Raw genomic sequence first — 27,197 nt, 5'->3', positions numbered from 1 at the left:
GATGGGCAGGCACTCAGCTTTGGAGCTGTAGGGATCCTACTGAAAAGGGACCGAGCTAATACAGACCACTGGGGTCTGCAGGGCCCCCGTTCTCCTCCCTGTTGCTCCAGAGCCTGCAGAGCTCTGTGCTACAGCTCTTCCAACCAGGGCAGGGGGAATGGCAGGAACGGCAGCCAGCACATCTGGTCTGCTGAACATCCACAGTAAGAAAGGACCCAACATTAGAAAAGAACTCGGAAAACACCAAAAGCGGCAGCCAAGCAGGGTCATGTTTTTGAGACAACTTCCCAAAGTACCAGGCTGGTCCCACCACCACAGCACTTCCCCTGCACCAGGCTCCTCAAGTCCTCCTGCCCTGTTGCTGCACCACCATGAGCTTTCCCCATCGCGATGCCTCCGAGCCACAGACCCAGCCTGGCGTCGGGACCCCAACAGGACCCGCCCCGGGTCCCTTCAGCAGGAACGCTGGCCTGCAGACCTCACGGCCACAACCCATTCGAGGCTCCTCGCTGCCCAGCTGGGGCCACAAAACCCGCTCAGTGTGCCTAGGCTCTACCCGCTCCCCTCAGCCTTCAGCAGTGGGGTACAGGGGGGCAGCACGAGTGGGAGTGGGACAGATCCAAGCTGGGTGCTTGTAATGAGAACGGGTAATCCTCGAGACGTCTGATACCTCGTGGAAGAGGATCTGATCCCTGTGGCCTCACGCAGGACATGCCTGTGTGACGATAGCTGCTACAACTCCTCCGGGTGAGCAAAGGCCCCAGCTTCAGGGGTGGTAAATACCAATATAGTGTGGTTGTTTTAACTTGGGGCTTAGCTCAAGGCTTAGCTCAGCTTAGCACGGCTCAGCTGACCAGGCTCAGCACGGAGGTATTAGTGGCTCCAAGCGGCAGTGTCACGGAAGGAGGAGCGAGGAGGGATGCGGAGAGGTGGTCACACATCATGCAGTGCGGAGGGAGGAAACTCACGGATACTCCTGACGGAGGCCCGGGACGGCTTGTCGGATCGGAAAGAGGAGGAAGCTGCTTCCAAACAAAAAGAGACATGCTTAAAACAACGTGAACTGGAGAGAGGGAAAGGCAGGGCCCAAAGGGAGGATCTGTTAGGAGAAACAGGGCAGCCCACATGCTGTGTTAGAAACCCGCCTGCCTCGCCGGGACCAGGGAGGGACAAATGCAGCATGATGGAAGATGGGCAGTGAGTGAGAGATGCTTCATTTTTCCTATCTGCCACTGCTGGCACTGACTGGGCACTACAGGCGAGTATCCCGGGCTGGAGACCCCGCTGGGACATCCCCAAAGCCAATATAACGAAGGCTGCTGGGCCCCAAGAGAAAACAGCCCAAGTCTAGAGGCATTTCTGATACTTTCAGAGCCAGTGCAGGCACCTCCAGCACACCAGAAACATCATTTCCAAGCAGAGTAGCTCCCTTCCATCCCCAGGAGGCTGCTCCAGAGGCACCTGTGTGCACACACAGGACAACTTTACCTGAGACTTTGGGGGTAGGATTGCAAGAGAAGCCCCCGTTGGATTGGTCAGTGTCTCCAAAGTCGTATGTCTCCCTGGGTTTGGGCTTGTATTCCCGCTTGGGACGCGAGGAGGCCTCCCTCATTCTGGAAAAAGGAAAAGAAATGTGGATAAATTGAAATATGAAACAGAATATGAGGAGATCAACATGATATTTATTCTCCTTGGTGGCTACGCAGGGAAGCAAATTGGTTTGTAGACAAGAATCTGCACAACCCTCTGTGCTGGGGCATTTTGAAGATGGATCTTGCCCAGGGTTGGGACCTGGCCCTTAAGGCCACATGCCCCAGGCTTTGCTACAGAGGTGTCTTAGGCAATTCAGGCCAGCAGAGGACACTCGTGCTGCAGTTCGAAAGCTCACACTTGGCAGGATCCTCCCAGCTCTTCTTAATTCAAACCAGACACAGGATCCACTCAGCAGTTTCTTATAGGAGGAAAGAACAGCAGAGCAGCATCACCAAACCGCCCCGAGAAGTGGAGAGGCTGCCCTGGCTCTGTCCAAGCCACCCTGCGCCAGGCTGAGGAAGGCATGTCCCCGGCTCCGCAGGGAAGTCCCAGATGCAACGAAGCCACCTCTCCTTCCTTGGCCAGGGTTTGGGGAGATGCTTGCTCAGGTGAGACAGAGCAGCAGCAATAACGACTGTGCAAGTCACGGCAGTCGCGTGAACCAGCTCGATCAGTATTTCAACAGCAGTTCTGTGTTTCTTGGCACCTCAGCAGCAACCGCACGTTCCCCAGGGCTGCTGCGGAGGTCAGGCACTCGAGGAGGGGCAGGGAGAGCAGCAAGACCAGGCAGCTCCACGGCTCTCCCTGCTCCTGCGTGCCAGACACCCATCTGCCTTTCACCAACAGGCTCACGTGGCTCAACGCTCCAGAGTACACGCGGCAGTGCCACATCTGCAGCAGGGTCTACCAGGAAACTACCTTGTAAACAGAAGGGAGAGCTGGAAAATGAGGAGTCTGGTGGGGGGCTCACAGATGCCTGCCTTTAAGGAGGTGATCTAAGTGCTCTTCCACTGGCCTGTGGCCACCATGTCATCCCCACCACACTGCATTCACTTTCTGGTCTTCAGAGCAACTGGGAACCCTTGACATGGACCCTTCTGGGCCACAACCATGGCCGATCTCCACGTATCCTCCTTATCCACAACTGGAGCTAATGGCACAAAGACTCTAGGCTAGGCGGTTCCAGGTGACACAGGGTGACAGGCATGTCCAGCTCGGGACATCTGAACCGTCTGCTCCATCAGCATGATGCAACTTCTGACTTGACCCTGGATCTGGCCAAAAGGCACTTCTTGGGGGACACTCCCATGCTCAACACCCACAGTGCAAGGAGCCGTGAGTCCTGGCATGAAGGTGATTTCACCCTCCTTCTCCGCCCCTGCCAAATTCAACTCCAGCCTCTCTGGGAGCAGTACACTCCAATTCAGGCAGGGCTCAGCCCAGCAGAGACCAGCTGCCCATGCCGCAAGCACAGAAGCTTTGTTTTAGATGTCAGAAGGTGCCTGTCATTGAAAGCAGGTTGTACAGCTGGCATCGCTCCCCTCCAACCTGGAGGAAGTTTGGACTGAAGCTCTAGTGATCGCAAGAGGCAGCTTTAACACCAGGGGATAGACTTAGAGGGAGAGTCAGGTATTTACAGACAAGTACCACAGGGACAGCTTGTGGCCGTGAAAACTGAGAGTGCCTACAGCACCCTGGGACTCACCTGCGTTTCAGTTTTTCCGCAAGTTCGTCCAGGATCTGCACTGCCTGCCTGTGGTAGTCCAGCTGGGCATCCACCAAGGCTGAGAGCTGGCTCACCTGCTCGATCTGCAAACATCACACCAAGGTGGGATGAATGGCTCTCCCCAGCTGACAGGGGACTCCTGCATTGCACATGGGGGCTGAGACCGTACTGGGGAACGTGTGCGAAGGGCAACTTCCCCAGGGAGATGAGAAGAAGGTTTGGGATTTCGGACACCAATGGTCAGGCACTGGCCAAGACTCAGAGGACACCTCCTACCATTCTCTGGGCTTCACTAGCTGTTCAAATCCTTCCCAAGTAAGCTGCATTACCTGCCCAAACTTACTCCCACCAGCACACTGAGAAGAGACTTGGTTTGGTACAAGCCACAGCCTCTCCTCTGGCCAAAAGCTGCATCAGGAAGAGGGGCTACAGAAAGAATAAGAGGCCCGCCAAGCCATGTGCTGGGCATTCAGATCTGGGTATTCAGAGAGCAAAACCACACTTGCAAAAATAAGAGTGGAAATTAGTGTCTAACTTCTGCGTTCCTTGAGAGATCGCACTCTCGTGTACACAGAAACCCACAACCCACCCAGCAGCTCTCAGCCCGGGGCAGAGGAGCCGGCGCTCCCCCCATGCACTCACATCAGTTTCTAGGAGATTATGCATACTGGTCTCCGCTACTTCCTTGGACTCTTCAAATTTCTCCATGGCCTGTCGAAGTTCCTCATCAGGGATTTTGCCCTGTCGTTTCTTCTTGTAGTCAAAGTCCAAGCGTCTGCCTTCCAGCTTCTTGAGATGGTGCTGGGAAGAGGACAGTTATGAACAGTAAAGGAAAAGAAGGAAAAGCCAGACACTGGGAGCTGCCAAGCTCTCCTGCTGGGAAGGCAGCTCTAGTTACAGGCCAAGATCATTCGCCTCAGAAACCCGATCTTGGAGCACACGCTTTTGTGGCTCCCACCTTTGTTCAGACTCCAGAGAGGCTCCACGACACGAGAGCTGCAAGGCAGGGCTGCTGTGACGTGTCAGGGAAGAGCAGACCATCCAAACTCAGTTTGGCAGAGGATTACTGCAGTGGCTGCGGCGGGCTTTTTACTAAGAAACAACCCTCAACAAATTGAAATGGTGATATGATTTCACTCCTTTCCAGCTAAGAGCTGGAGGAAAACACTGCAGGGCGCAGCCTGGCTCTGTTCCCCATGCAAGCCTTTCGGGAAGATGAAGCGTTGCCCTGCTACTTTCAGCTCCCTGGGAGCGACAGGGATCTCTGGAGATCAGGAATTGGGATGCAGGTTCTGGGCATTGCATCCCCTTAGACATGGCTGTTTAAATTAGCAGTAGCAGCAGCAGTGCTGAGCAGGGAGGAAATACTAGTGAATCTGGAGAGAGAAAGCATGCACAGTGCAGGGGAACAGACCCAATACCTATGCGAGTCCTTGGTTCCCACTGTGACAGAGCAAGTGGTTACATGCACCAATAGCCAGGGGAGGCCAGAAACTTGAGGGAAAAACATCGTGGTGTTTACCTGGATCTCTTTCAGGTCTTTGTCACACAGGTTCTGGAGGGGATCAATAAAATTTTGTTTGACTTCAATATCCAGTGAGTCCTTCACTTCAGCCAACCGCTTCATAGATTCACCAGCATCAAGAAGCGCATCGCCTTCGAGTGAGAAAAGGAAGGGAAGAGCAAGGGAGAAGGGGCCAGCCAGTTAAACAGAGACGAAGTCTGTGGCGGCTGCATGCAGAGCCATTCTGCCAAGACACCCAGCCTGTGCAAGCTCCGTCCCCCATCCAACGCCTCCACATTTCTATCTGGAGCAAATCTCCGAGCCTGGCACGGAGTGAGCTGTGCCTGGCGTGAGAGCAGGCAATTGCCTGTTGGTACTGACTCCACATAAGACACTTCACTAACATGCTTCAGTTTTTTCCTCTGAAAAACAGGAACAATCTCTACCAACTACACAGAGGAAGGAAAAGGTAAAAATATTTTGAAAAGCAGTATTTTTAAACTCCCTATTAGCTCAGGGAGTCGCTGAGCTGCTAATTGGCCATGCAGTGCTCTAACCTTGCTCTGCTCCTTGGCCACTGCTGGCCACCAGGGCAAAGGCATGTTCAGTCTGATCCAGCCTGGCCATGCTTTTGTTCAGACAATTTTAAGCCCAGAGCGCTCTGACTAACTTTTCAAGTTTCCCCAGATGCTGGCAGCAAACCTGCAGCCTTTTATTCATTTTAGACACTAACCTCTACCAGGCCAACCTTATTCCTTCTCCTCCCCTCTGAATCAGAGAGCTCAAAGTCGCTTATTGAAACCTATTTAGTTTCCTGCTTTTCTAAGGCTCCTGCCACAATGATAGCTAAGCCAGACGGACTTGCAGCAACGCACTTTTAGTCTTGGCTTTTTGTTCCAGTGGAAACCATTTATGGATTAAATTATTCCTGTGCAGCTTTGGCAAACCAACCGTTTCAGCACTACATTAGCACAGGAGAATATACAAGTGAAATAGAGGGTAAAGTGAAAACGTCACTCTACTGTCCAGCTGGAAAAATAAATACACAAGAAGAGTTATTTCAATTATGATAACTCTAGATAACCTGTCCTAGGGAAGGATGCAATACTAACATAGAAATTTATCAAGTTAAGTGTTCCTTTAAAGAGAGGCTATTAAAGGAAATCAGGTTTGGTGTGTTCTTCTAAAAACTTCCTTCCCCCTTGCTCTCTGTAACAACTCCGGTTCCTGCAAGCCAAGAGAGATGCAGGGCTCGGAGTTGGCCAGAGACATTCTCGAGACTCCTTTGTCACTCCCACAAAGTAGCCAGAGCTTTTTAATTTTCCTGAGGCAAGAAGGCTCCTCCCTGCGCTGGAAGCCATCAGACAGCTGTGTACTGTACCAGGTCTGTCACGTGCACAGGCTGATGTTCTAGTGGATTAAAATTGATGTCACCGAAAGGCTTCACCCCCCTCCTCCCTGCAAGTCACACGTGGTTACAAGAAATAGCCACGCAAAAAGATTTCTTGGCTGCAGCCTCCCTATAGCAGAGCTCTAGCTGGAAACTGCACCGTAAAACTCCGTATCTCACTCAATCAAGTTTCCACGTCACCATTGTTCAGTTTAGAAGCAAGGAAGCATTTTTTCCTACATGTAAATTTACCTCAGTGTTTAATAAGAAAGCATTAAGAGGTGGTTTTGCACATAATGCCATGGATTGGGATCCAGGACACACGGGCTCTGCTCGCCCCTTCCCTGCCACCCTGGGTGGAAGCCTTTGAACCTCTTTTAAGAGCCCCCAGCACTGTTAGGTGACACAAAGGGTCATACAGCCCTTCCAAAATTTAGAATCACAGCTTGGAAATGCGGCAGCAGCCTTTGCCATCTCATCCACATGCTCCTAGGGGGAGCTGGCCTGATGGGACACTCACCGAAGTTGGAGTCCTCGCCCAGCTCCTTGCCGTATCGGATCATGCTCTCCCCCAGCAGCCCTTCCGACTGTGGGTAGCCGGGGTTCTTCACCTGCCCACGGATCTTTGACATCGTGTTGAGCATGGTTAGCTTGGCTCTGGAAGCTGGCACAGAAACAGTCACAGCCGTGTTTGCAATTACTTGGACTTGCCAGCAGCTGCTGGCCACTGCCAACTTTTTTTTTTTTAAAGCTACACCCAAAGCCAAGAAGCCCTATTGTCTTCATCTACCAGAAATATCATTCGCTACGAAAAGAGAAGTTTCTTTTCCAAGACAGCAAGCAAAAATAGTACCCCACAGCTCGCCAGTGAAGGCCAAAGGAGTTTCCCCAGCCCTCCCACAGTCCCTAGAGTGCTCTCTGAACGAGCTGGCTGGAAACATGCAGGACAGCAGGTTCCAGAGGCGATGCCTACAAAGCCAGCCACCCCTTCCCAGCCCAGAGACACCACTTTTTCTGGATATCCAAAGAAAAATGGGTCCCTTTCAGGGCCTCCCTAGGTCCAAGGCGAAAGATGTGTCTGTTCTTTCACTGTCCAACAGCAACAGCAGCATCCTACAGCCCAGGAACACAACCCAGAACAAGAGGGGTATCAGGATCTTCATCTTAGTCGCAAAGTACCAGCAAGCCAAGAGCCAGACCCCGCTAGCTCAGCCAGGACGGCCACATGTACAAGATGATCCAGCACACCTCTGGTCAAGGGAGGCAGCATGCCTGATCTCAAACGTGGGCTGGTGACCAATATCTCAGGGCCAAAAAAGTTCTCTCTGATGTCTCTCTGCCCCCTCTGCCTCTTTCCCTGGAAAACTGGGGGGCAGAGGGAAGGGAACGGGGGAGGTCCAGGGACTCACCTGGGTTCGGCTGGAGGTACTCTATTGTTCTGGTCAATACTTCTGTAACCGCCTTGCTGGTCAGGTCCACTTTCTGTAGGAAAGACAAGATGACTCAGCAATAGTGAAGTTCAGCTCAGGGCTTTGGCAAGGTCACAGAGGAGTTAGATGGGCTATTTTAGAGATTTCTCTTGTTCCCTACTCACTTTTTCCATTTCCTTGAAGTCATCGTCAAGCTTGGTCCCTTCAGCTCCTCCAACCTTCTCACTGACCAGCTGCAGAAAAAGAACAAGGGAGGAGGAATCAGGCATGGTAGTAGCTGACTTCTTAAAGCTCCTTATACCTCATGCAGTAAGTCCCTGGGACAGAAAGGGAAGAGGGGTGGTCCAGACAGCATCTGCAAGAGAACGGAGGTGGCAGGGACAGCCCAAAGCACATCAAAAAGACATGGCTCTTTGTTAACACTGCCCCACTAAAAATCCAAGCATCTCCCACCCTCCCAAAGCACAGCTCAGTCAGGATATTCCTCACCCAAAGGAAGCTACACAGCTCCTTAAATAACACCACACGTCTCCAACTCCAACGCTTGCTGGAAAAAGCAAGCAGCAGAATCGTCTCTCGACTCCATTTTGAGCCAAGGCTTTAGTTTCACACACAGCAAAATGCAAGTCAACAGGGAATGAACACACTCTGCTCACAGCAGCCAGCACAAGAACAGAGTCTGGAGAGAGCAGACACCTCTCAAAGCCCTAAACCATCACTCCTAGGGAAAATGCTGGAGGAGTTCAGGATCTGGAGCACAGGGGTTTTGAATTCTTTGTAAGCGGAGGATATAGAGATCTGCAGAAGCTACAGAAAAGTTTTCAAACCCATTTATCAAAGCGCCTCTGATGCCTGTTCTAAAACTAGTGAAAAGGTGAGATGTTTGACAAGCTGTAAAGACAGGGCTGCTTTTGGCTATTCGTGTGAAGGCCTTATCAGCTTTCTTCTAAGTATCACTTGGTCTAAGAAGAGACACCTGCTCCATAAACCTTAGCATTCAACTGCCTGAGCAGAAAGATAATAAGTGCCTTATTAAATCCACCTAAAAGTGTCCTTCCCTGCAGCCCAAATGGAGAGGAACATTTCCTTCCCAGACCCATGCTGGTGCGGCAAGGCAAGCAGCAGCGCCTGGGGATGCAGGACATAGGGATCAGCCAATATTAGTGATTATCTTGCCCCAAACTGGTCCAAATGGACAGCAAATCACCTATACAGACATCAAAAGCGGTCCAGGAAAAAGCTCTGACTCCCAAGCGCTTGACGCCTGCCGCAGGACATTGCCAGGATTTCTCCTGTTTGTAGTCAAAACTCCAGTTCTGGACGAACAATACAGATTTGTTTACTTCAACATCAAATACTTGATTTTATCAAGTCTTTCTTCCTCTGGAACCCTCTTGCTCCCAGTGGGATTCAAAATGGTTCCTTACTTTTTTGAGGAAAAGGGAGGGGAGAAAAAAGCCTTTAGCTAATCATGCAGTTTCAAAAGCACAAGGAGACAACACCACACCACCCCTGTGTGCTTGTACCTATCAAGCAGTGCTCAGTCCCCAAAAAACAAGTTACCAAGCAGGACATGCAGAAGAAATGCTTATTATTACAAAGAAGATGATCTTCAGTGTTTCAGCAAAATGCCATTTCCAGACCCCAAAAAGATAACGTGCATATTCAAAGACCCTCAGTACGCCAAGCGCCCAGCTCTGGTGCTGAGCACAAACATGGTTGCTCAGAGCACAGCCACAGCTGATAAGCTTCTCGCATCTTGGTGGGGAGACATCAGCAACTGTTCCGCTGCCGAGGCAGCGCAGACATTGCGGAGGAGAGGCTGGGGAGCACGGAGAGTTCTTCTAACCAACCGCTCAGCACGCAGCCGCGCAGCATCAATCACTGCAGGGCCAAAACGAGGGTTCAGCAAGGCTGACAAACGAGGCAAGAGCCTCTCGGGGCCTCGCTGCACCAGGGGAAGCCTTTTTTCCTCTTTCGGAGGAAGCACAGTTCAGCAGAGGACCCAAGATGCCAGACAGAGAGTAGTTCACCCTTGACATTTAGACACTGGGGGAAAAGAAAGGGTTGCTGCTTTCCTGGTTCGCCCAGCTCAGCTCTGGATTTCATTCTCCGCAGATAAGGTCTTCACAGGACCCAGCAAGAGCGTGCCAGGATGGCCCAGCCCTGCATCCTGCCATGCCGTGTCCAGTGAACACACGGAAGAGGCTCGAAGCGATATTATCTCCCCATAGCTGCCTGCAGATGGGCAACCAATCTGAGTGTGATTTCTTGCTTTTTTTGGATGCCTGCTCCGTGCTTGGGGTACCAGCACACCCTGGCAAGCTGGGTCCAAGCTGGGGAGGTGCACGTTCCTCTCCAGACACACCGAGTCTAGAAAAAAAACCCACGAAGCAGTTGCTCTGCCTGCCAGGGCAAGCTCAGCAGAGCAAAGCTTGCTCCCAGCTGCCATCGCCTGTCCCCTGCCAGAAGTCCCACAGCCTCCGCGGCCAGAAAGGGGCATGGATCGCTTTCGCAAAGGCGGCACCTCCGGAAACCTCCTTTACTCGTTAATACACCTGGGAGGGGTGCAATTATCCCAGTTAATTCCATTCCCACTTTTCTCCACCCACCCAAGGATTTGCAGCCCAGAAAGCTGCAAATAAGCCCTCTGGCAGGGAGCTCTGCTGTAGTCAGGGACTGCATGCCATGTCAAAGGCATTGATCACCACAGTGATTTTGGAGGTTTAACACCCTCCCAGAGAGCCAAGAGATGTGAAGGAGGGGAAAAAACCCTCACTTGCAGACTAATTTAATCCTCCTTTTGACGTCCAAGAAATGCTACTGGTGCCCTGCTGTGAAGGAATAATAAGATTGAGGTTCTCTCCCTGCTGGCTCTAATTAAACTGGGAGGCTTCATCATGGGAGGAAAGAAGGAGGGACTGTGTGCCATCCGCAGCAGCTCCATCCCTATCCCCACGCTCCCGAATCTGTCAGGCAGGAAGACAAACTAATGCAGATTCCCCCACGGTGCTAGCCAAGACACGAGCCAGGAGAAGCCCTCGCTGGCTCCTTGGTTAACCTAGAGCTTCACGACGTGACTGGGAGCCAAGTTTCCAAGTGCCACATCGTGCATCTCATCGTGCTGCCTGCAAAGAGCCTGTGAAGGCTGGCAAGTAGGTGGCTGACTTTCTCAGGGGAGCATTAAATTCACCAGGAAGCTCACCCTTTGCTTGCAGGATGGGCGAGGAAGGAAGCATCCGCATGTGGCTTGTAGCGTCCAGCTTGGCCCAAGTAAACCATAAGATGGTCGGTGAAATGCTGCTGGTGCGCATCCCAGCACAGCTGCCCCCAGGGAGTGGCTCGGGGGCTTTTTTGAGGATGTGGTGACAATTCTTCTGCACTTTTATTTCTTGAACAGCCAGGAGAAGACTCGGGGCATGTCTGTCTTCCCCTGCTTGGGGACCTAACCACTCGCGAATGCTGCAACCAGACGGATGTGAAGCCAGGGAAGGGACTGGCAAGGCAAGACATGGAAATCCTTAACCAAATCCAGTGGCCCAAATACTCTCTTGCAGGCTTATGTTGAAGCACATCAGCTGGCTCAGCATGAAAGATGAGAACAATCCTATACCCTCTGGTTTCTTTAATCTCCAGCCCTGCCAGGATGGGACAGATACTAAAAGGTTAAACCTGAAGCAAGCCCTGCCGCAGCTGAGAGAGACGAGCAAGGCACAGTGACAGAGCAAAAGCCCTCAGCTCTGCTGCCACAGCAGCCGAAGCCAAATGCTTCCTAGAGCAAATATTAGCACAAGGCAATACAGTTGGGCGTCACGGCCCAGCGAGATAAAATTGCTTCAAAACAGGATGGCTGTTTACCTGGCACCCCAACCAAACGACGCTGCAGGGTGGGGGAAGAGGGCCGAAGCGGACAGTGCACGCAAACTCCAACAGAGAAGCCAGGAATCAATCCCTCACTTCCCATCCATGTTTAATTAAAAGGATACTGGCAGTTAAAATATGCCCTAGATAGCTCCAGCCTGAGATCAGAGAGTAGGGAGGTGCATTCAATTCAAGGCTTGTGCAGGGCTCCTGCGCCGTGCCAGGGTGCAGCAGCTCTCACCCCAGCACAGCATCCAGCCTGCTTCATCTGCAGGAAACCTAATCCAGAGGGATGAGATACGGCCACTTCTTGCCACCGACGGGCTGCTCCCGACCATGCTTTGCTGTTTCTGCAGCCCCATTTTAAAGAGCATCAACTCACGGGGGCTTCCATCGATTTCCTTCGCAGGGGTGTGGGAACACGAACAATATCCGACTTCCCCTCGCTGTTCAAAACCCACTGAAGGGCTGCGCGTGGTGGAAGATCTTTGGAAATGAAAGACCTATTGTTTAAACTAACTACTGCGGCAGGAGGTTGGCTACAGGGAGAGGCAGGAATGGTATGTGTACACAGAGGGGGAAGAAAGGCGCGATGAAGAGGGCTTCTCTTTTACAGCTGGGAGTGGGAGAGAAACCAGGGAGGGCCGTGCAGCCGCTCCCAACTTACAATGCAAAATCCACACACCTCTCCTCAAAACCAACCATTCCTCCATCTCATCTGCTCAACTGCTGCTCAGCTCCAGGACAGGCAGTAAATAAAGAAACCTGAGAGTCCATCCCTGCTATACTGCATTTGACACCCGCACATGAACCAGATGAATCACACAGACAGGTATCAGTCATCTGGTGCTGCCCACACCATCACCGAAACCTAAACAGATCCCAAAGGCCTGGAGAAGGACCCTGACACACCCGCTCCCACCCCAAAGCTGCATTTCCGTCGTTGCTGGCCGCAGCATCATCTCCATTAACATTCCTGCCCGGAGCTGTGCCCAGCACGTTTTGCCATGTGGCAGGTGCATTTGGCCAGGATATGCCTGGATATATTTAGGAGCACAGAAGATCAGGAGAGGTTTTGTGAGCAGTAGATGAGGCTGTTCCCCAAGAAGAGATGGGCAGTCCCAGCTCGGAGCAATGGGATGGGCTGTTCTGCATCGTGGCCTTGCTGCATCGCTCCCAGGGGCTGCTGTTGGCAGAGGTGTGAAAGATGCATAGAAAAAAAGAAAAAAGAGATTTTTGTACGGCATCATCAGTAAAATTCATGACAAACTGAGAGGGAAAACGCCATCAGCCAAAGTTCCCCCAGCTGAAGAATGCCTGCAAGGCACCTCAAAACCCGGAGGAGGGCAGATTTGCAGCAAATCCCACCCTGAAGTCCTCATCTGCCCAACCCACGGATGTGGGAGCCATAAGTTGATGTCATTTTCTGCTAATAAGCAGCCTTCCCATGGGACTTTACATACCTGATTTTAATATTCTGCTCTTTAGCCTCTAGATACTTTAAAACGGGAAATTATCCCTAACTCGCTCAGCCTCAAACAAGCAAAACACACTAAGAGAAACAGAAAAACTATTTTTTGTTTTTAAAAACTTGCTTTCTTTTTCCATAGCAAACAGTCAGCCCTATTTATAACACATCAAACATACGCCATCCTTGCATTCAAAACAGTTGCCTGCAGTAGAATGAAAACCTCATCCCTCCAAATGCTGGCGTATCAAAGCCTTCCTCTTCCTCCCCACCACCCCCCGCCTCTCAACAGAAAGTTCCCTTCAAGAAATAAAAAAATCCCACAGATGAGCAAACAGACAAGCAGCTCTACCCTGGCTCCCTTCATCAGGAAAGAGCAAGTCCAGTGGAAAAAGCCAGCCCACAAAATAATTTAAAAAGGTGCTGTAAATGTTTTGAACCCCAGATGAAGAGGGCTTGAGTACAACACGATAGCCTGGTAGAGACACGTAGAAGAAGCAATTACGGAAAACCAGGGCTAACTGGGATCGCTAGTGCCCAGTTTCAGTCATGCCCAGTGGCACAAATCTATGGGCTGCTCCATAAAAGCTAAATAAAGCCATCGCCACTGCTCCAGCTCAGCAAGGCGTGACTCCCTGGCATTAAGTGTAATTTTCTGTCATCTCCATCAGTACCTTTATCATCACAGCGTAAGAGGCAGCTGGGCGGTCACAGCTCCATGGAGCCAACGTGACAATTTACTCTGTTGCTGCATGTATATGTAAGCTTTAAAATAGATGGGTAGTAAATGGGTTTAGTCACTTGGCTGCAGTCAGTGGGGCTTGGCAATGGCAGGGCTGCAGAGCCCCAAAAAAGCCTCCTCAAAACACACTCCGTTTCTAACAGCATGCCCAGGAGAGGCAGGAGCTCAGCGGTGCCGGAGTCCAGCTGCAGCACCTGGAAAACACCCGGAGGGTCCTCCCCGAGCGCCCCACACGTCTCTGCCACCGCAGAGGCTCCTGGCAGAACCAGCTTGTACTGGGAAGTGTCTCAAGGCCGATGGCAATCCCCTGCAGATGTCTGAGCTCTGATGTGCTGCTTGTCCGCACCAACACAAAGTGTTTCATTAAAAGTTAATTGTCACCTTGTAATTGTAATCCTTGGAAACGAGGCAAGACTGGAAGGTGCTGGTCCGACAGCAGACACCAGTTGGGATCCAGAGCATGCGTATGTCGTGTCGAGGCCTCAACATCTCGAGTACATCTCCAGCTCCCGGACACAAAGGCAGCGAGCACACGGGGCTGGGAACTGGGAAGAGACGACCAGCCAGATCCCGTGGAGCAGTGGCAGCTGATGCAAACCCATCGAGAGCTTTAACACCGCGCACACTGCTTTTCTCCCCAGCCAGCCTGCAGTTCTGTCTGTTCACGTTAGCTTTGTAGATCTCACTGCATTCTGCCTCCTTGGAGGCAGAATTTTTAATTAAAAATGGAAGGCATCCTTTCTTAAGGAAGGACGCTGCTGAGAGGCAGCAGACACCCCAGTTTAAGGAGAGATCAGCACGCCCACAGCAAAGCGCACGCTAATCTGAGCAACTTCTGACCTACTTTAAGGAGAAGAAAACAGATCTAAGCGTTTATTGTGTGGAACAGGGGATGAACAATTACCACTAGCTGTGTCACAAAGAGGAATGCATGTTCCCTAGCAGACCCCCATGCTCCGAACAGCTGGGGGACTGGAGGCACCCAGCAGCTCCATGATCCTCGCGAGGCTGAGCACTGTTGCACCCACTGGACTTTCTCACCCCAAAAGCTGCCACTCTAAGGAGAGAAGACTGACAAGTGCTAGAAAAGGAAAGAGTACGAGAGGAAGCGATTTGCCTACTGTCAAGAGCAGGTTAGCAGCAGAGCTAAAAACAGAAGGTGGATGTGACTCGGCAGAGACTGTCTCACCATTTCTCACATCCCCCGCTGGGCTGCAGGGCAAAGCAGAGAAAGAGGAACAGCAGCCGAAGCTCTCGCCCTCCCGCCCCTCCGAGCAAGACACTGCTGCTGGCTCCTAACATCCATCCTACCATTGATCCAACCTCGCTGCTCCGCTGGCCACCTAAGTCATCTAATCTCCCTGCTAAATAGCTCACAGGAGCATTTTTACTGTTATCCAACTCTCAATCTTCTTCTGAACTTTCTTTCCCTTATTTTTCCTGTTCCCATCTTTCATGAAGAGGGCCAGTCCCATCTGAGACTCATCACCCAAGCACCAGCGATGTACTCGTGCAAAGGCACATAGAGATGCTCCACTGCCTCCAGACACGTGCATCAGGAAAACGTGTCTAGAAACAAACCCAGCTTTCCACCCCTACACCATCCGAGATGGGATCTAGCCACTCTCCACCCAATGTCGGAGGAATTGCCTCGATTTTGAGCAGGAAGGTCAGCCCAGAACAATGAAGAGCTCCTTCCCTTCCCTCCTGACAAGGCAGAAAGCCTTCAAAGTGACCTCAGCTTGTAATCTTATCATATAGAAACCGCAAAGAAAGAGCTGCTGCATGCAAAGACAGCTTTCTAGGGAGCCACCTGTCAAATCACCTACTCAAAGCGCTATCGAATGACTCATCTCCATCCAGCAGATGGGCTCAGAGGAATGAGGACAGCATGAATTAAAAAAAAAAAAAATGTAACTTAAGCAGCAGCCAGCAGGTCACACTCGCAGAGCTCAGGCTAGAGAAGGGCATACATATGCACTGCAATGCAGCCACTCCTGTTTGCTGGGGGGGATTCGTCCTTTCCTTGTCTGTAGCATGACAGTGTTTAAAGTCCTGGTTGTGATCCCTGTTTAGGAGGCTCTGCGCTCATCTTGGTGCTCTCCAAGCCAACTCTTCCAGCAGGAGAAAGATGGTGCCTCCTTCCCTCCCCGAGCAGAAGCCGACAGCTCAGCTTACCCTGGCTAATGTCGAGCCAGGGACGGGCCAGCCTGCCGAAAGAGCACAACACTGCCTTAAAAGCAGACTCACCCCGGAGGAGAAAGGTTTCAGCCCTCACTGTGGGGAGACGCTTGAAATGTTCTTGCTGCAGGGAAGGGGGCACCTCCCAATAGTCAGCAACAGTTATTTGCATCAGATAACTTTCCTCCTATGATTAGTTACTTCTCGCATGCTCTGTACCAAATGAGACATAATTTCTATTCAGCTGGGGAAAAAAAAAAAAATGGGTCAAGTTAACAGGGAAAACAAAAACACTAAGGAAAAAAGCAACAGCTCTCTCCCCTGGCACTGCCCTTCTCCTCACCCACTTGCAGTGACTACAGCAATTCAGAGGAAGTCCACTAAACTGAGGGGAAATGTGGAATATTTGCCTTGCATCCAGATTTCCTGCCCAACCTCCCTACATCCTATCTCGGAAGAGCTTTAGTGAACCACGGCCTGACTTCTGCAAAGCTGCTGAGCCATCATTCCTCAGCAACTCCGCCCAACCTTTGCAGACCCAGGGGAAAAAGACGAGCGGCTCCTCGCATTTGAGACTTGGAGCTGCTCATTAGGTGCGATATGAAAGTACAAAGCACTAGAAGTGCCTCCTAGTAATTGCAATCATCAGTTTCCTCTTCTGCAAAGCTTCAATGACAAATTGAGGCAGAGCACACAGCAGTCCTGTCCTACAGTCAGCATACTGAGAATCAGTCCCAACCGTCCGCCTGCCGCTCCTAGAGATTTCACAAAAAGCAACGGGAAAAAAAAAGGAACAGGAGGGCTTATGACATCTGTACGTCCCTGGGGAAAACATAGGACAGCTTGCAAAAAAGCAGCAGACAGGATTTCTGCTCCCCATGCAAACCAAGACAGACGAAAAAACACCTCCCTGGGGTGTATGACACTAACTGGCATCACCCAGAGAAAAATCTTGAACAGCAACAGAGCCCAGAGACTATCAAGGAACTGGGAAGGAGGCAGAACCACCTCCAGATTTGCAGGGTGACGAGAGCAAGCCGGGTTGATGGGACACGTAGAGCAATTACCTAAAAAATTTAGTCATGGCTGCATTCAGTTTTGGGTGGCAGACAGCGTTAATGAGTTCAGGGAAGAGTGAAAGTGAGTTCCCAGGCAGGTTTACAGATAAAAGGGAGATCAAAAAAAGATGCTGAGCTCAGCTCCATCAAAGGGAAGGCAAAAAACTCTCTTCCTGGCTTGGAGGGGGCAGAGGGAGCCCCATGCAGAGCATGTTTAACACAGACAGCGTTGGCCAAGTGAAAACTCCAGAACGGACCTAGTGATATCTCAGTGTACACAAACATCAAAGAGGGAGAGAAATAATTGAGAACACTATAAACATGCGTTTTCCTCGTTAATTTGAATACTAGGAAAAGCTTAGTGGCTATCAGACCAGAGCACAGCATCCTAAGGAAAAGGAGAGAGGCAACGAGTGAACACATGTCTGTAAGATCGCCGGGAGCAATCTGGCAACGGCGTGCTGGACCGGATCAAACTCCTGCTCCTGCATCAGTTCCTCCAAGAGCTCTGTACAGGGGCCATCCCCACATCCAGGTACTCTATCATGCTTCCAGCCCATGCAGGATGATGCATCATTTTTCTTACTGTGCATCATTAACACTTGCTAATACTCATTTCAGAATGGTTTAAATGTGAAAAAATCCCTCCCAATGCTTTGCAGTTTGCTTTTACTCGGCGGATTACATTATCGATACATCACTATTGCCTTTCTGCCCTGCAGCCAGAGCAATAGGTGTACCAGAAATTCCAGTAGATAATATTTAGATTATGTTATCCCTGTCAAGCACAAAAGTGGAGACTCCCTTGGTCTTTAAAATTCACCCAATACAATTAGGAGGATCTTTACTATGAGAACAGCTACACCAACATCTGGTGCTCCAGATTTGTGCCTGCTTAGTGCCCCCTAAGACCACTCAAAAACATGTGTACAGACACGTCAGCAACAAACAAGATGTTTTCTAAATGTTCCACCACGGAGCTATACAGTGAAGAAAACAAGGGAGAAAAGAAACGAACCCTTTTGGCAAGAACAGCACCTTCTTACTCAGTGGATTTGCTTCGTACGTAGATAATTGTTCACCATTTTTCTGCCTGTTTTCATCATGCAGGTGGCAAGATTAAGTTTAAATATATCTAGTCCTGTTAAGCCAAAACAAATTTGTTCAAGAAAGTGTTAATAAATTATCATTGATGAATAAAGTCTGGGCCAACAAGAAGATACAGCCCGGTCTTCAAGCTCTAGGATCAATTATGAAGCATTTTCTCAATTAGAAAAAGCCCTTTAAAGCTTTAATCATGCAAATTTTATCTTCTGTCTGAAAGACAGAATTTCATTATGGAGATGCATTTAAGTTTGGTTTTTTTTTGAGCAGAAAAGCAATCTAATTAGTGACAGTATCATGAACTTTATTAATAGCCAGTTAAAATGAGATACGAAGATTCTAAAATTCCCAGCAGCTTCAAAAGAAAAAAAGACTAGTTCTATCAATAAGGCATCGGCAACAAAGCTAATTACACACACCATGGGCTAGGTGGCTTTTCTTGGAATGATGAGCAGCCGGGGTTCTCTCTTGATGGACTCTCCATCCGCTGCAAGAGGAGCAGCAGGGCAGGTCCAGGACCTCAGGGGGACTGTCACCCCCCAGGACAGCCCCAGTGCAACGGGGATGCCCCTGCCTGCGCTCCGGCAGGCTGGGGAGCTCGTCAGCACCCCCAGGCACTATCGGCAAGCACACATTCAGCAATGAAACCATGCTGCTGCTGGAGAGGATCCCAAAAGCAGCTTGTTTATCCCTCCAGCTTGAGCGCTTTCCTGTCAACAGGAACCCGTTCCTGAAAGCCATGAGATCGCCGACTAAAGGGACGGGGGGGCCGAGGGGAAGAGGAAGAGGAAACCTTTTTAAAAAAAAAATTAATTATCGCTTTTATAATCACAGCAAGAGGCCAAGAGGGGCTGAATCTTGCATTAAGTCATGTCACACAGCAGCTTATGAAAAGAGAAGCTAAGCGATGCTGCGGGGCTTTCCCAGCCTGACAAGCTCGGATCCTTCCCCATCCGCTTCGGCTCTGCACAGAGACTGACCTGGGGGGAAGGCTGGGACACAGCCATGGCAGTGGGGGGAAAGATCTGTAGGAAAAGTCACCCTTGCTGACAGGAGCTCCAGCTCCAGGCCCCTGACTCCACAGCTCAGGCTGATGATTTAATCAGCGCAATTAAAAAGATGGAAAGGACCACAAGCGCAGCCCTCTGCAACGCGGGAGTCTTATGAAACAGCGTCAGTGTCTAGACACATCACTGAGTTTCCATGTGAGCGAGTTCAGCGGGCATTACAAACCCAAGACCTTCCGGATTATGGATTTATTTCATTTCTGGTCTTTTCTGTAATTCAGCATCCTGCTTGGGAGCAGTGCAAACCAGCAGCCTTCTCTGGAAGGGACAGCAACATCCATGCAGCAGGCTCTGGTCTTGTAATAACCCCTCACATCCCACTGCACACAGATTCCCTCCCCAAGGGGCACCAAGCCCGCCAAGGCAGCCCGCAGTTTTGATTTTTACATCGGTATTTCTGCAGTCTCAGGCAGGAGAAGCTGCCGGCTCCCAGCACGGGCTGCTGTCCCTCCAGTTTCACCACCTGGGGCTTGGAGGTGGCTGCGAGCCCTGGCAAAAGGCACTGGCATATGTAGAGATGGGGGAGAGAAAGAACAAAAATTAAAAAAAAAAAAAAAAAAAGTGCTAAAGAAATGAATCAGCTTTTACAAGCCAGCCTGCCTGATCTCATCCCTATTTTGCTCTTTCCCAGGAGGAAAGTATTGGCAGGGAGAAGGGGGAGGAAGGATTTCCTTCCACCGCGTGCAGAAACCGTCCCCCTTGGCATCGTCCACTTTCAATAGTTCACCTGTGAAAACAGATAGTTAGATAAATAATTTTAGACAGAAAGCCCCGAGGCAGGCGGGCAGGCATCACTGCACAGAATGAGATGACAACAAGGAACCAGCACTCCTAATGCCGCACAATCCCCCCCCAGCCCCGAGTCACGTATCCGCGTCGCAGATTCCCCCAGTTGGATAACACTTTCCCTGTTTGACATTAGAAATAAGGAGAGGAGCAAACAGAGCAGGGTATGGAGAGCTGGAGTTTTCCACTTCTGTTTTCTGTCTTTGCCTTCCAAGAATCTGAGTTCTCCTTACTATTAGAGCCCAATAGCTGTGAAAGTAATCTTAAAAGGAAATAAAAAAGCCACATTAAAGTAACTGATGCAGAGACACAAGCCATCCCCTGCCTGTGACTCCAGATAGGCTGAACAATACTGAGAAAAGCTGAAAACTGCTCCGTTACGGGGCTGCTCAGCTCTGACAATGATTAACCAGCTGAACAATGTCGCCATGCCAGGCGTTTCATCGACGACAAATCATGCAAGAAAAGGGAGTGAATATGAAAATACCCTGCATGCAGTCATTTTATCTAGACGTGACAGCAGGCATCTCTGCAAGTATTCAGTCATCATCATCACCCAGGCTAGGAGTGGCATGTGCTGAAGCCTAGTCCCCTTCACTCAGAGGTTTGCTGAAAGCAGAGTACATGCGTCCCCCTCCGCCTTTTCACCTGCCACACGTGGATCTGCAAACACATGCATCACCGAAACACCCATCTCCAGCAACAGCAAACTGCTCGGGGGGCTTCAGGGTGTCATGCGAGGACGACGGCTACTGCCGAATATGACTCCCTTCCAGATGGATCCCGGCCGGCAAGCTGAGCAGGCAGGACGTCACACCGCGCTTGAGCAAATCCAGCTTTCCTCCAGCCTCAGGAGCAGATTAATATTGAAAGATAAACTAGGGAGGCCGCAGGGTACTCCAGGCCAGGTTAATATTAATAGAGCAAAACACCAGGTGCTGTGGGAGGGAAGGTCAGGCTGGCAGGAATCAGCAAAATCCCTTGACTCTCCAGTCCAAATTCCCATTTATAGATAAGGAACTTAGAGCCCGACCCTGCCAATGACATCCCCCAGGAATTACCTGTTCGCCGTGTCGTCGTGCCACCCAGTCCTCATTCTGCCTTTATCACCAAAGCACAGCCTCCACCGTAGCAGAAAAGCCAAGGAGCGACCTGCTCCTGGCATCTCCTCCTGCTCCTCAGACCCTGCTGCTGAGGGACGGGCTGACTCACTTGCCGGTGGCACAGCACAGGTGTGCAAAATTCATCAGAACAGCTCAAAAAGAACACGTGAGCCCAAAATAGCACCTCAAACTCTCCTCTGGGCAGCTCTGGGCACCCTCCCGGGTGAAGTCTCAGCCCCAGTGCACCAGCAAGGGCTTCCCCAGGATTTCAGCCCCGCTGCCCTGCCCAACTGCTGCCTGCAACACGCTCACACCTCTCACCTTGGCTTTCTGCGAAAGCAGAAAAGCTACCGCATAGAGCATCTCAGATCCACTATTGGTTTTACTAATTGCTGGAGGATTCAAGTCAGCATGAAGTTCTGATGCCACTGCAGAGCAGAGACTGGCCTGTCTCGGGGGGCTGTGCCCTCCTTTAATGTCTCTGGGCACTGTCACTGTCCTAAGAGCTTCAACTCGCATCCACTGGCCAAAAAGCTGCGATAGGTGAAGATCTAATAGATCTAGAAGATCCTAGATAGAAGGAAGAAATTTTTTACAATGAGGGTGGTGAAACACTGGCACAGGTTGCCCAGAGAGGTGGTAGATGCCCCATCTCTGGAAACATTCAAGGTCAGGTTGGATGGGGCTCTGAGCAACCTGTTCTAGAAGATGTCCCTGCTCACTGCAGGGGGTTAGACTAGATGAGCTTTAAAGGTCCCTTCCAACCCAAACCATTCTGTGAGTCTATGATCTCTCTGCTGCTGCAATAACTGCCCTGCAGCACCGTCGGCAGCAGGAGCACGACCCTCTGCTCTCCTGGCTCCACAGCTCCTCTCCGGCCCGACACCATCCACTGTTTAAACTCTGGCAGCGGCGAATTGGAGCAAAAATGTGCAGACGAACTCGGGGTGTGTCAGTCTCCACCAGAGCGGGAGCAGGCTGGAGGGCAGGCACAATCAAAACCATCTGCAGCAAGACAGGGCACCAACAGACAAGCTCTGGCCAGGGAAAGGGGTCTCGTGGGTTTGGTTTTCCACGTGGAAGGTTATCCTGCATGCTGCGCTTCTCATTTCTCTTCCAGCAGGAGATCCTGTGCTGCACAGTGCACCTGCGATGTCCTGAGAAACCCATCCTGAGAGCCCAGCCGCATACAGAGCAAAGGTTGCAAGCAGAAAGGCATCTCATGCCTACAAGAGAAAGCCAGATGCTAGGACTGACTTAACCTCAAAAAAAAAATCCAAAAAAGGTAGCTGTTAAAAGGTATCATCTGGGAAAGGGAGTAAAAAAAACACATTTGAAAGCACAGCACAAAGCCACCGCAGAAAGAAGCTCACCCAAAGAGAAATAAAGGAAATCCCAATCCAGCATGAGCAAGAGCAAATGACCACGAAGGCCAAAAAAAAAAAAGGAGAAATGCTATCCCTGCCCGCCAGCTGCGCTCTGTCCCCCGTCACCAAACGGTCCCTGTGCAGCGCATCTAGGAGCAGATTCCTCTGCCTCAGCCTTCTGAGCAGATGCCATCGCGTTGCAGCACCTGGGTGCCAAGCTGCAGGGAAGGAAGCTCTTAGAGCTCATTAACAACTGGCCGGAAAGCATACATTGCCGATGTACGGAGCTTGGGAATTGCGTGGTCCTCCTGGGCTGAAATGGCTGTCGGAGGCTACAGAGCACATCCCAGGCTCTTGGGCCAGGCAGAAAGCAAGCAGTAGCTATTCACATTCAAAAATATCTTCAGAAGCCTTGAGAGCAGTCATCAAACTCAAGAAAAAGCATGCATGTCAAAGGCTTGCTAGTTTTAACTAGCACTCGCCTCTCCCCTTCTTGGAAAATGGCTTTTGTACTTTGCATGTGGAGGAAGAGGTTGCTGGTTTGTGTCTCAGGCCAGGACTCGCTAGGCACAGCAGGGCATGAGCCTCCGCTTGCTACCCCGGTTCCTAAGCCCAGGCAGGCCTAGCAGGGTTTAGGCTTGGACCACACAAGCTTTGGGAGCACGTTAATCCTGTTCAGGATGACAGCGGTGCCCAGGGCTGAATACTAGTCTGGTTTAAAAAAGCGATGCAGCCTTCCCTCGCTCACCCTTGCTTGGGCTGAATCTGCTCCCCGAGCCGAACCGCCAGCATACAAAAACATGTCTTGTGCCCCCAGAAAGGCCCTGCTGTACCTAAAATGACAGTATTTGGCAAACTCATTCTTGCTGTACCTTCGTCAACTGCTGAGCCACAACTGCCCAGAGCTGAGCAGCTCATCTGCCCGGCCTGGCAGAGAGGGACGCTCCCCATGCCGGCTCCTCGCATCCACGGGGCAGCACCCAAAGCAGCCGCACCGGGAGCCATGGTGATACCACACCAAGGTGGGCTGCGGATAAGGGCACCGCACACCATTCCCTGGATCAGACTTGTCCCCAGTGAGCAGGCTGCACTGCTTCTCCTGCCTCCGCACTGTCAGACAGTGTAGGACAGTCCTGCTGTCACGGAGGGAGGGGACACATTTACCATCACCGTATCACAACAGCAGTGCCTCCACCCTAGGGCTTGTTCCTTCAAACCAGCAGCTGATAAACCTGCTGGTGCCAGGCAGGGCTGCTGCTCGATGTGCAAGTAGTGACAAAGCCACTTACACTCAATAAGTATCAGATTCGTCCAGGAACGGCACAGGCAGGCGCCCTGCTTGTGCAGCCCGCCCTATCCAGTGGTTAATGGAAAGTTTTACAGGCTTTTAGGACTTACACTGGTCTATATAAAAAGCAAATGGTGCAAATGAAGCCATTTCTACACCACAAAGTTTCTGCAAATTTCTGAGTGGATGCTGATGGATCAAGGCTGGATGGCGCCTGGGATCAGCTGGTCTCATACCTACAAGCAGGGGCTGCACCGGGACTTCCCACCCTGCTCCCAGCTCGCAACACTGGAGCTCAAAGCTGCTGCTGTTGTTGTTTCTCCGTCTTTCTTTTGCGAGACTGTTTTCTACAACTTTTTTTTTTTTTTTTTAAAGAACATTTTGCTGTGAACTAGCAAAACCTGTTCTGGACACATACACAGAATTGCTCACCGTCTGCAGCATTTGCCAGCATGATTTTTTTTTTTTTGCAGGATACTATCTCGGCTCTCTCCCTGCGTGTGGGCGCCCGGCTGCCTCACCCAGGGAAGACGTGGGCTCGCAGGAATCAGACCGCAGAAGCCCACGAGTCAAGCCCTGCTCCCTCGGGCTACCGAGGAGGCTGAACTGGCCCCCTTGTCGGGCGGGGAGGCAGGGGGGATCCCAAACCTGCCGCTCCAGTGGTGCCGAGGTCCTTGCAGACCTTGGTCCTGGCTCCGTTTTCCTTCAATTAACAACAGACGTGGAATGAAACACAACATTTTAGGAAAGATCTTCCACATGTTTGGTTTTGGCAGCGTCTGATAGCTTTAAAGGAGCCAAAAAATAACTAATCCTCCTCTCCTTCAGCCAAGGGGCAGCTGAGGAGTGGGACCGGTGGAAGGAAAGGGAAGGAGGGTGGAAAGGGAAGGGAGAGGATGAGAAGACAGAAAAAAGACTGAACTGGAACCAGTCACTCCCAGTTTCCAGATAAAGCATCTCTAAAGCGTAGATACCTTCCTGCATCCCAGTCACCCGGGCGCTGCAAAGGGGATGGCAGCGCCTCCAAAAGAGGACTGCATCCCTCTTGTCCCTGCAAAGCGAGTCGCTTCACCGATATTGGTGGAAAACTTCACACAAACACGGCTTCTTTGGATTAAACCAGCTCCCAAAAGCCTGCAGCAACAAGAGCTGTGGACAAACTCACAATGCAATTGCAAATACACCTTATCTCCCAATTTAATAGGCCACCAAACACAGTCTAACCGCTCGAGTGAAGTATGTGCACGCGTGCGTGAGAGGTGAACAGGCCACCAAGTCGGCATGTTGGGCAAGTTACTTCTCCCTGGACAGCTGCACTGCATTTAATTTTTTCACAAGCAGCTAAAATGGTTCCTTTTAAGAAAAAATACACCTGTAACAAAAAAAAAACCACCAAAGACGACATATAACTTCACTTTACAATAATTCCTCCCAAGAAAGGTTTCATCAGGTGTTTTAAAATGATGTTTTTAAAGGCTAGAAACACGGTACTCCTGACTCATCGATGAGCTTTCACCTCTAATTGCCCTGCAACACCACCACAGCACATCCACACTAGCAAAATCCTCCTACACTGAGTTTTCAGCACAACCTTCCCCCCACCCGAAAGTCGTAAAAAACCCCACGATGCAGGGGTTTGTGAGAAAGCGGGTGAGGGAATGACTTAAGGAATCTGGTCTTTTGCTTTGCTGTTTAAGCAAAATGCTTTTTTTTAAACACAGCCAAGAAAGGAGGCAACACACGTAGCAAACATACTTGGGCTGAGCTTAAAGGGGTTTAAACTTTGTGCCTGGAAAACACGGTCTGTTGGTAGAGCTGTGCAAAATTCATCTTAAATTTAAAACAGGGGCAGAAAAGTGGCGACTGGGGGAAGCAGAGGAATATTTGCAATTCCAGAATCGTTCTAAAAATACATTAAAAAAAAAAAAAATCCCAACTGTTAATTTCAGCGGCGTTGGCAAGCAGCAGGAAGGATAACTCTGCTCGGGGAGATCAGGAATGGCCACTCCTCACACAGAGGGTGAGGGAGAAGATGTTCATGAACCCTGTTAGAAGCAGATTCCCACATTTGGGGGTAGAGCTGCAGCGCCCCAAGCTGCGAGGAGCCACACCTAACCTTAGGTTTAGGACGACATAAACTCCCTGTTTACTGCCGGAGCAATCAATTACGAGATCAATTTTTGCTTGGCTAAAAATCGCACATCTGACAAGTTTTTTCCGAGGTCCCCATGCCATTTCTCATGCAGGCCGGGGATCCAGGCTCCCACGCCAATCCCAAAATCCTGCCGCCAGCTGCTCTCCAGGAAGCTGGAGCTTCCCAAGGTTGGACTGCAGCTGCCCTCCGAGGGTAACGGGGCTGGTGACTTCCAGCTACGACCTCGAACCGTGCACGGCTGCCACCTTCCAGGTTTTTCTCCTAAAATCCCCACTCTGCTGAGGAAGTCCAAGGACATCTTGGCTGTTGAGGTGCTTCACCGCTGCCGCAGTTCTGGAGCTAAGCAGGATGGATCCGCGTCCCCGCCATGCTGCGGACACCGACCATTTTTGGGGAAGGTGGGACAGCACACCTCCACCCTGACACCCACCTGGACCTCGGGTGCAGCCAGCACCCAAACCCTGGGACCCTCCGGTCCACAGTGGACGCGTTTCTCTGTTGGTGTCCCTCCATCAACCCCGGCCCGGAGGAGTACGGGACTAGCCCCGGGACTCCCCCCGGCTCCCCCGAGGGTTTGGGGAGCATCCGAGGGGGCCACAGCGGGGACCCTGGGGTACCCTGCTCTGCTGGCAGCCCACGCAGGACTGGTCCTGACCCGCCACGGACGGACACCGAGCCCCAGGATGGTCAGGAGTCCCCGGGAGGGGGAAGCAGGGGGGGTGTTAGGGGACATCTGGAGAACCGGGCGCTGGCAGGGAGGTGCGAGAGCGGGATAATGGGGGATGCCGAGCTGGAACACCGGGCATTGGTGAGGGCCCACCGGACAGGGGTACCGGGGCGGGGGCGATGCCCGGCGGACACCGACCGGGATGCCGGGAGGGGATAACGGCGGGTATCAGGGCACCACCGAGCCGGCCCGCGGCCCGAGCAGACGGCAGCGGGAGGGCGTCACCGAGGCGGAGCAGCGGGCGCTGGTAAGGGAAGGTCGGCCGCCCCCGGGCCGTCGCGGCGGTGGGAGAGGTGGCAGGTTCCCGGTACCTCACCTGGCTCGCCTTGTAGAACTGCTTCTTCAGCCCCGCCACCGACATGCTGCCGCCGCTGCCGGCCGCCGAGGGACGCCTGGGGGCGGCGGGACGCCTCGGCACGCAGCAGCCCGGCCCGGTCGCTGCCGCTTCCGCCGCTGCCGCCGCCAGGAAGCACCCGCCCCGCCCCGCCCCCTGCCGGCCCGGCGGAGCGCCGCCACCGGCACCACCGAGCAGCCACGCTCGCGCCGGCCGGAGCGCCGCCTTGCCCGCCACGTGGTGCCCTCGCGCCCCCTGCCGGTTAGGCGATGCCGTTGAGATTGAGCCGCGGGCGGGGTGGGGTGGGGGACGACCCTGTCGCGACAGCGGGGGCGGCCGGTCGTGCGGAATCCTGTCTCTCCACCATAGTCAC

At 51.7% G+C, this 27,197-nt stretch overlaps 1 protein-coding gene across 8 annotated transcripts in view; it reads right to left on the bottom strand.

Moving 5' to 3' along the window:
• The window catches only part of SH3GL1 (SH3 domain containing GRB2 like 1, endophilin A2), a 29,683-nt gene extending 2,727 nt beyond the window's left edge, over positions 1–26,956 (bottom strand). The window contains exons 1-11 of one of the 8 annotated variants that reach the window (XM_075175428.1): positions 26,807–26,895; positions 15,636–15,864; positions 14,036–14,241; positions 7,748–7,816; positions 7,563–7,635; positions 6,674–6,817; positions 4,782–4,915; positions 3,902–4,060; positions 3,239–3,342; positions 1,489–1,613; positions 969–1,025 (exon numbers count right to left, since the gene is read on the bottom strand). In XM_075175428.1, coding sequence (XP_075031529.1) covers positions 969–1,025; positions 1,489–1,613; positions 3,239–3,342; positions 3,902–4,060; positions 4,782–4,915; positions 6,674–6,817; positions 7,563–7,635; positions 7,748–7,816; positions 14,036–14,241; positions 15,636–15,693 — 1,129 coding nt within the window. In that variant the 5' untranslated portion in view covers positions 15,694–15,864; positions 26,807–26,895. Of the gene's footprint in view, positions 1–968; positions 1,026–1,488; positions 1,614–3,238; positions 3,343–3,901; positions 4,061–4,781; positions 4,916–6,673; positions 6,818–7,562; positions 7,636–7,747; positions 7,817–14,035; positions 14,242–15,631; positions 15,865–15,904; positions 16,736–20,337; positions 20,732–26,806 lie in introns of those variants that run through there. The other 7 variants (XM_075175426.1, XM_075175427.1, XM_075175430.1 and 4 more) reach the window with 7 other exon arrangements.
• Between the last annotated feature and the right edge of the window lie 241 nt (positions 26,957–27,197).

This window comes from Calonectris borealis, chromosome 28 (genome assembly GCF_964195595.1).
Source record: "Calonectris borealis chromosome 28, bCalBor7.hap1.2, whole genome shotgun sequence".
Taxonomy (NCBI): Eukaryota; Metazoa; Chordata; class Aves; order Procellariiformes; family Procellariidae; genus Calonectris; species Calonectris borealis.
The sequence above is the reverse complement of the archived record's forward strand: the minus strand, read 5'-3'. Positions and strand labels throughout refer to the sequence as shown.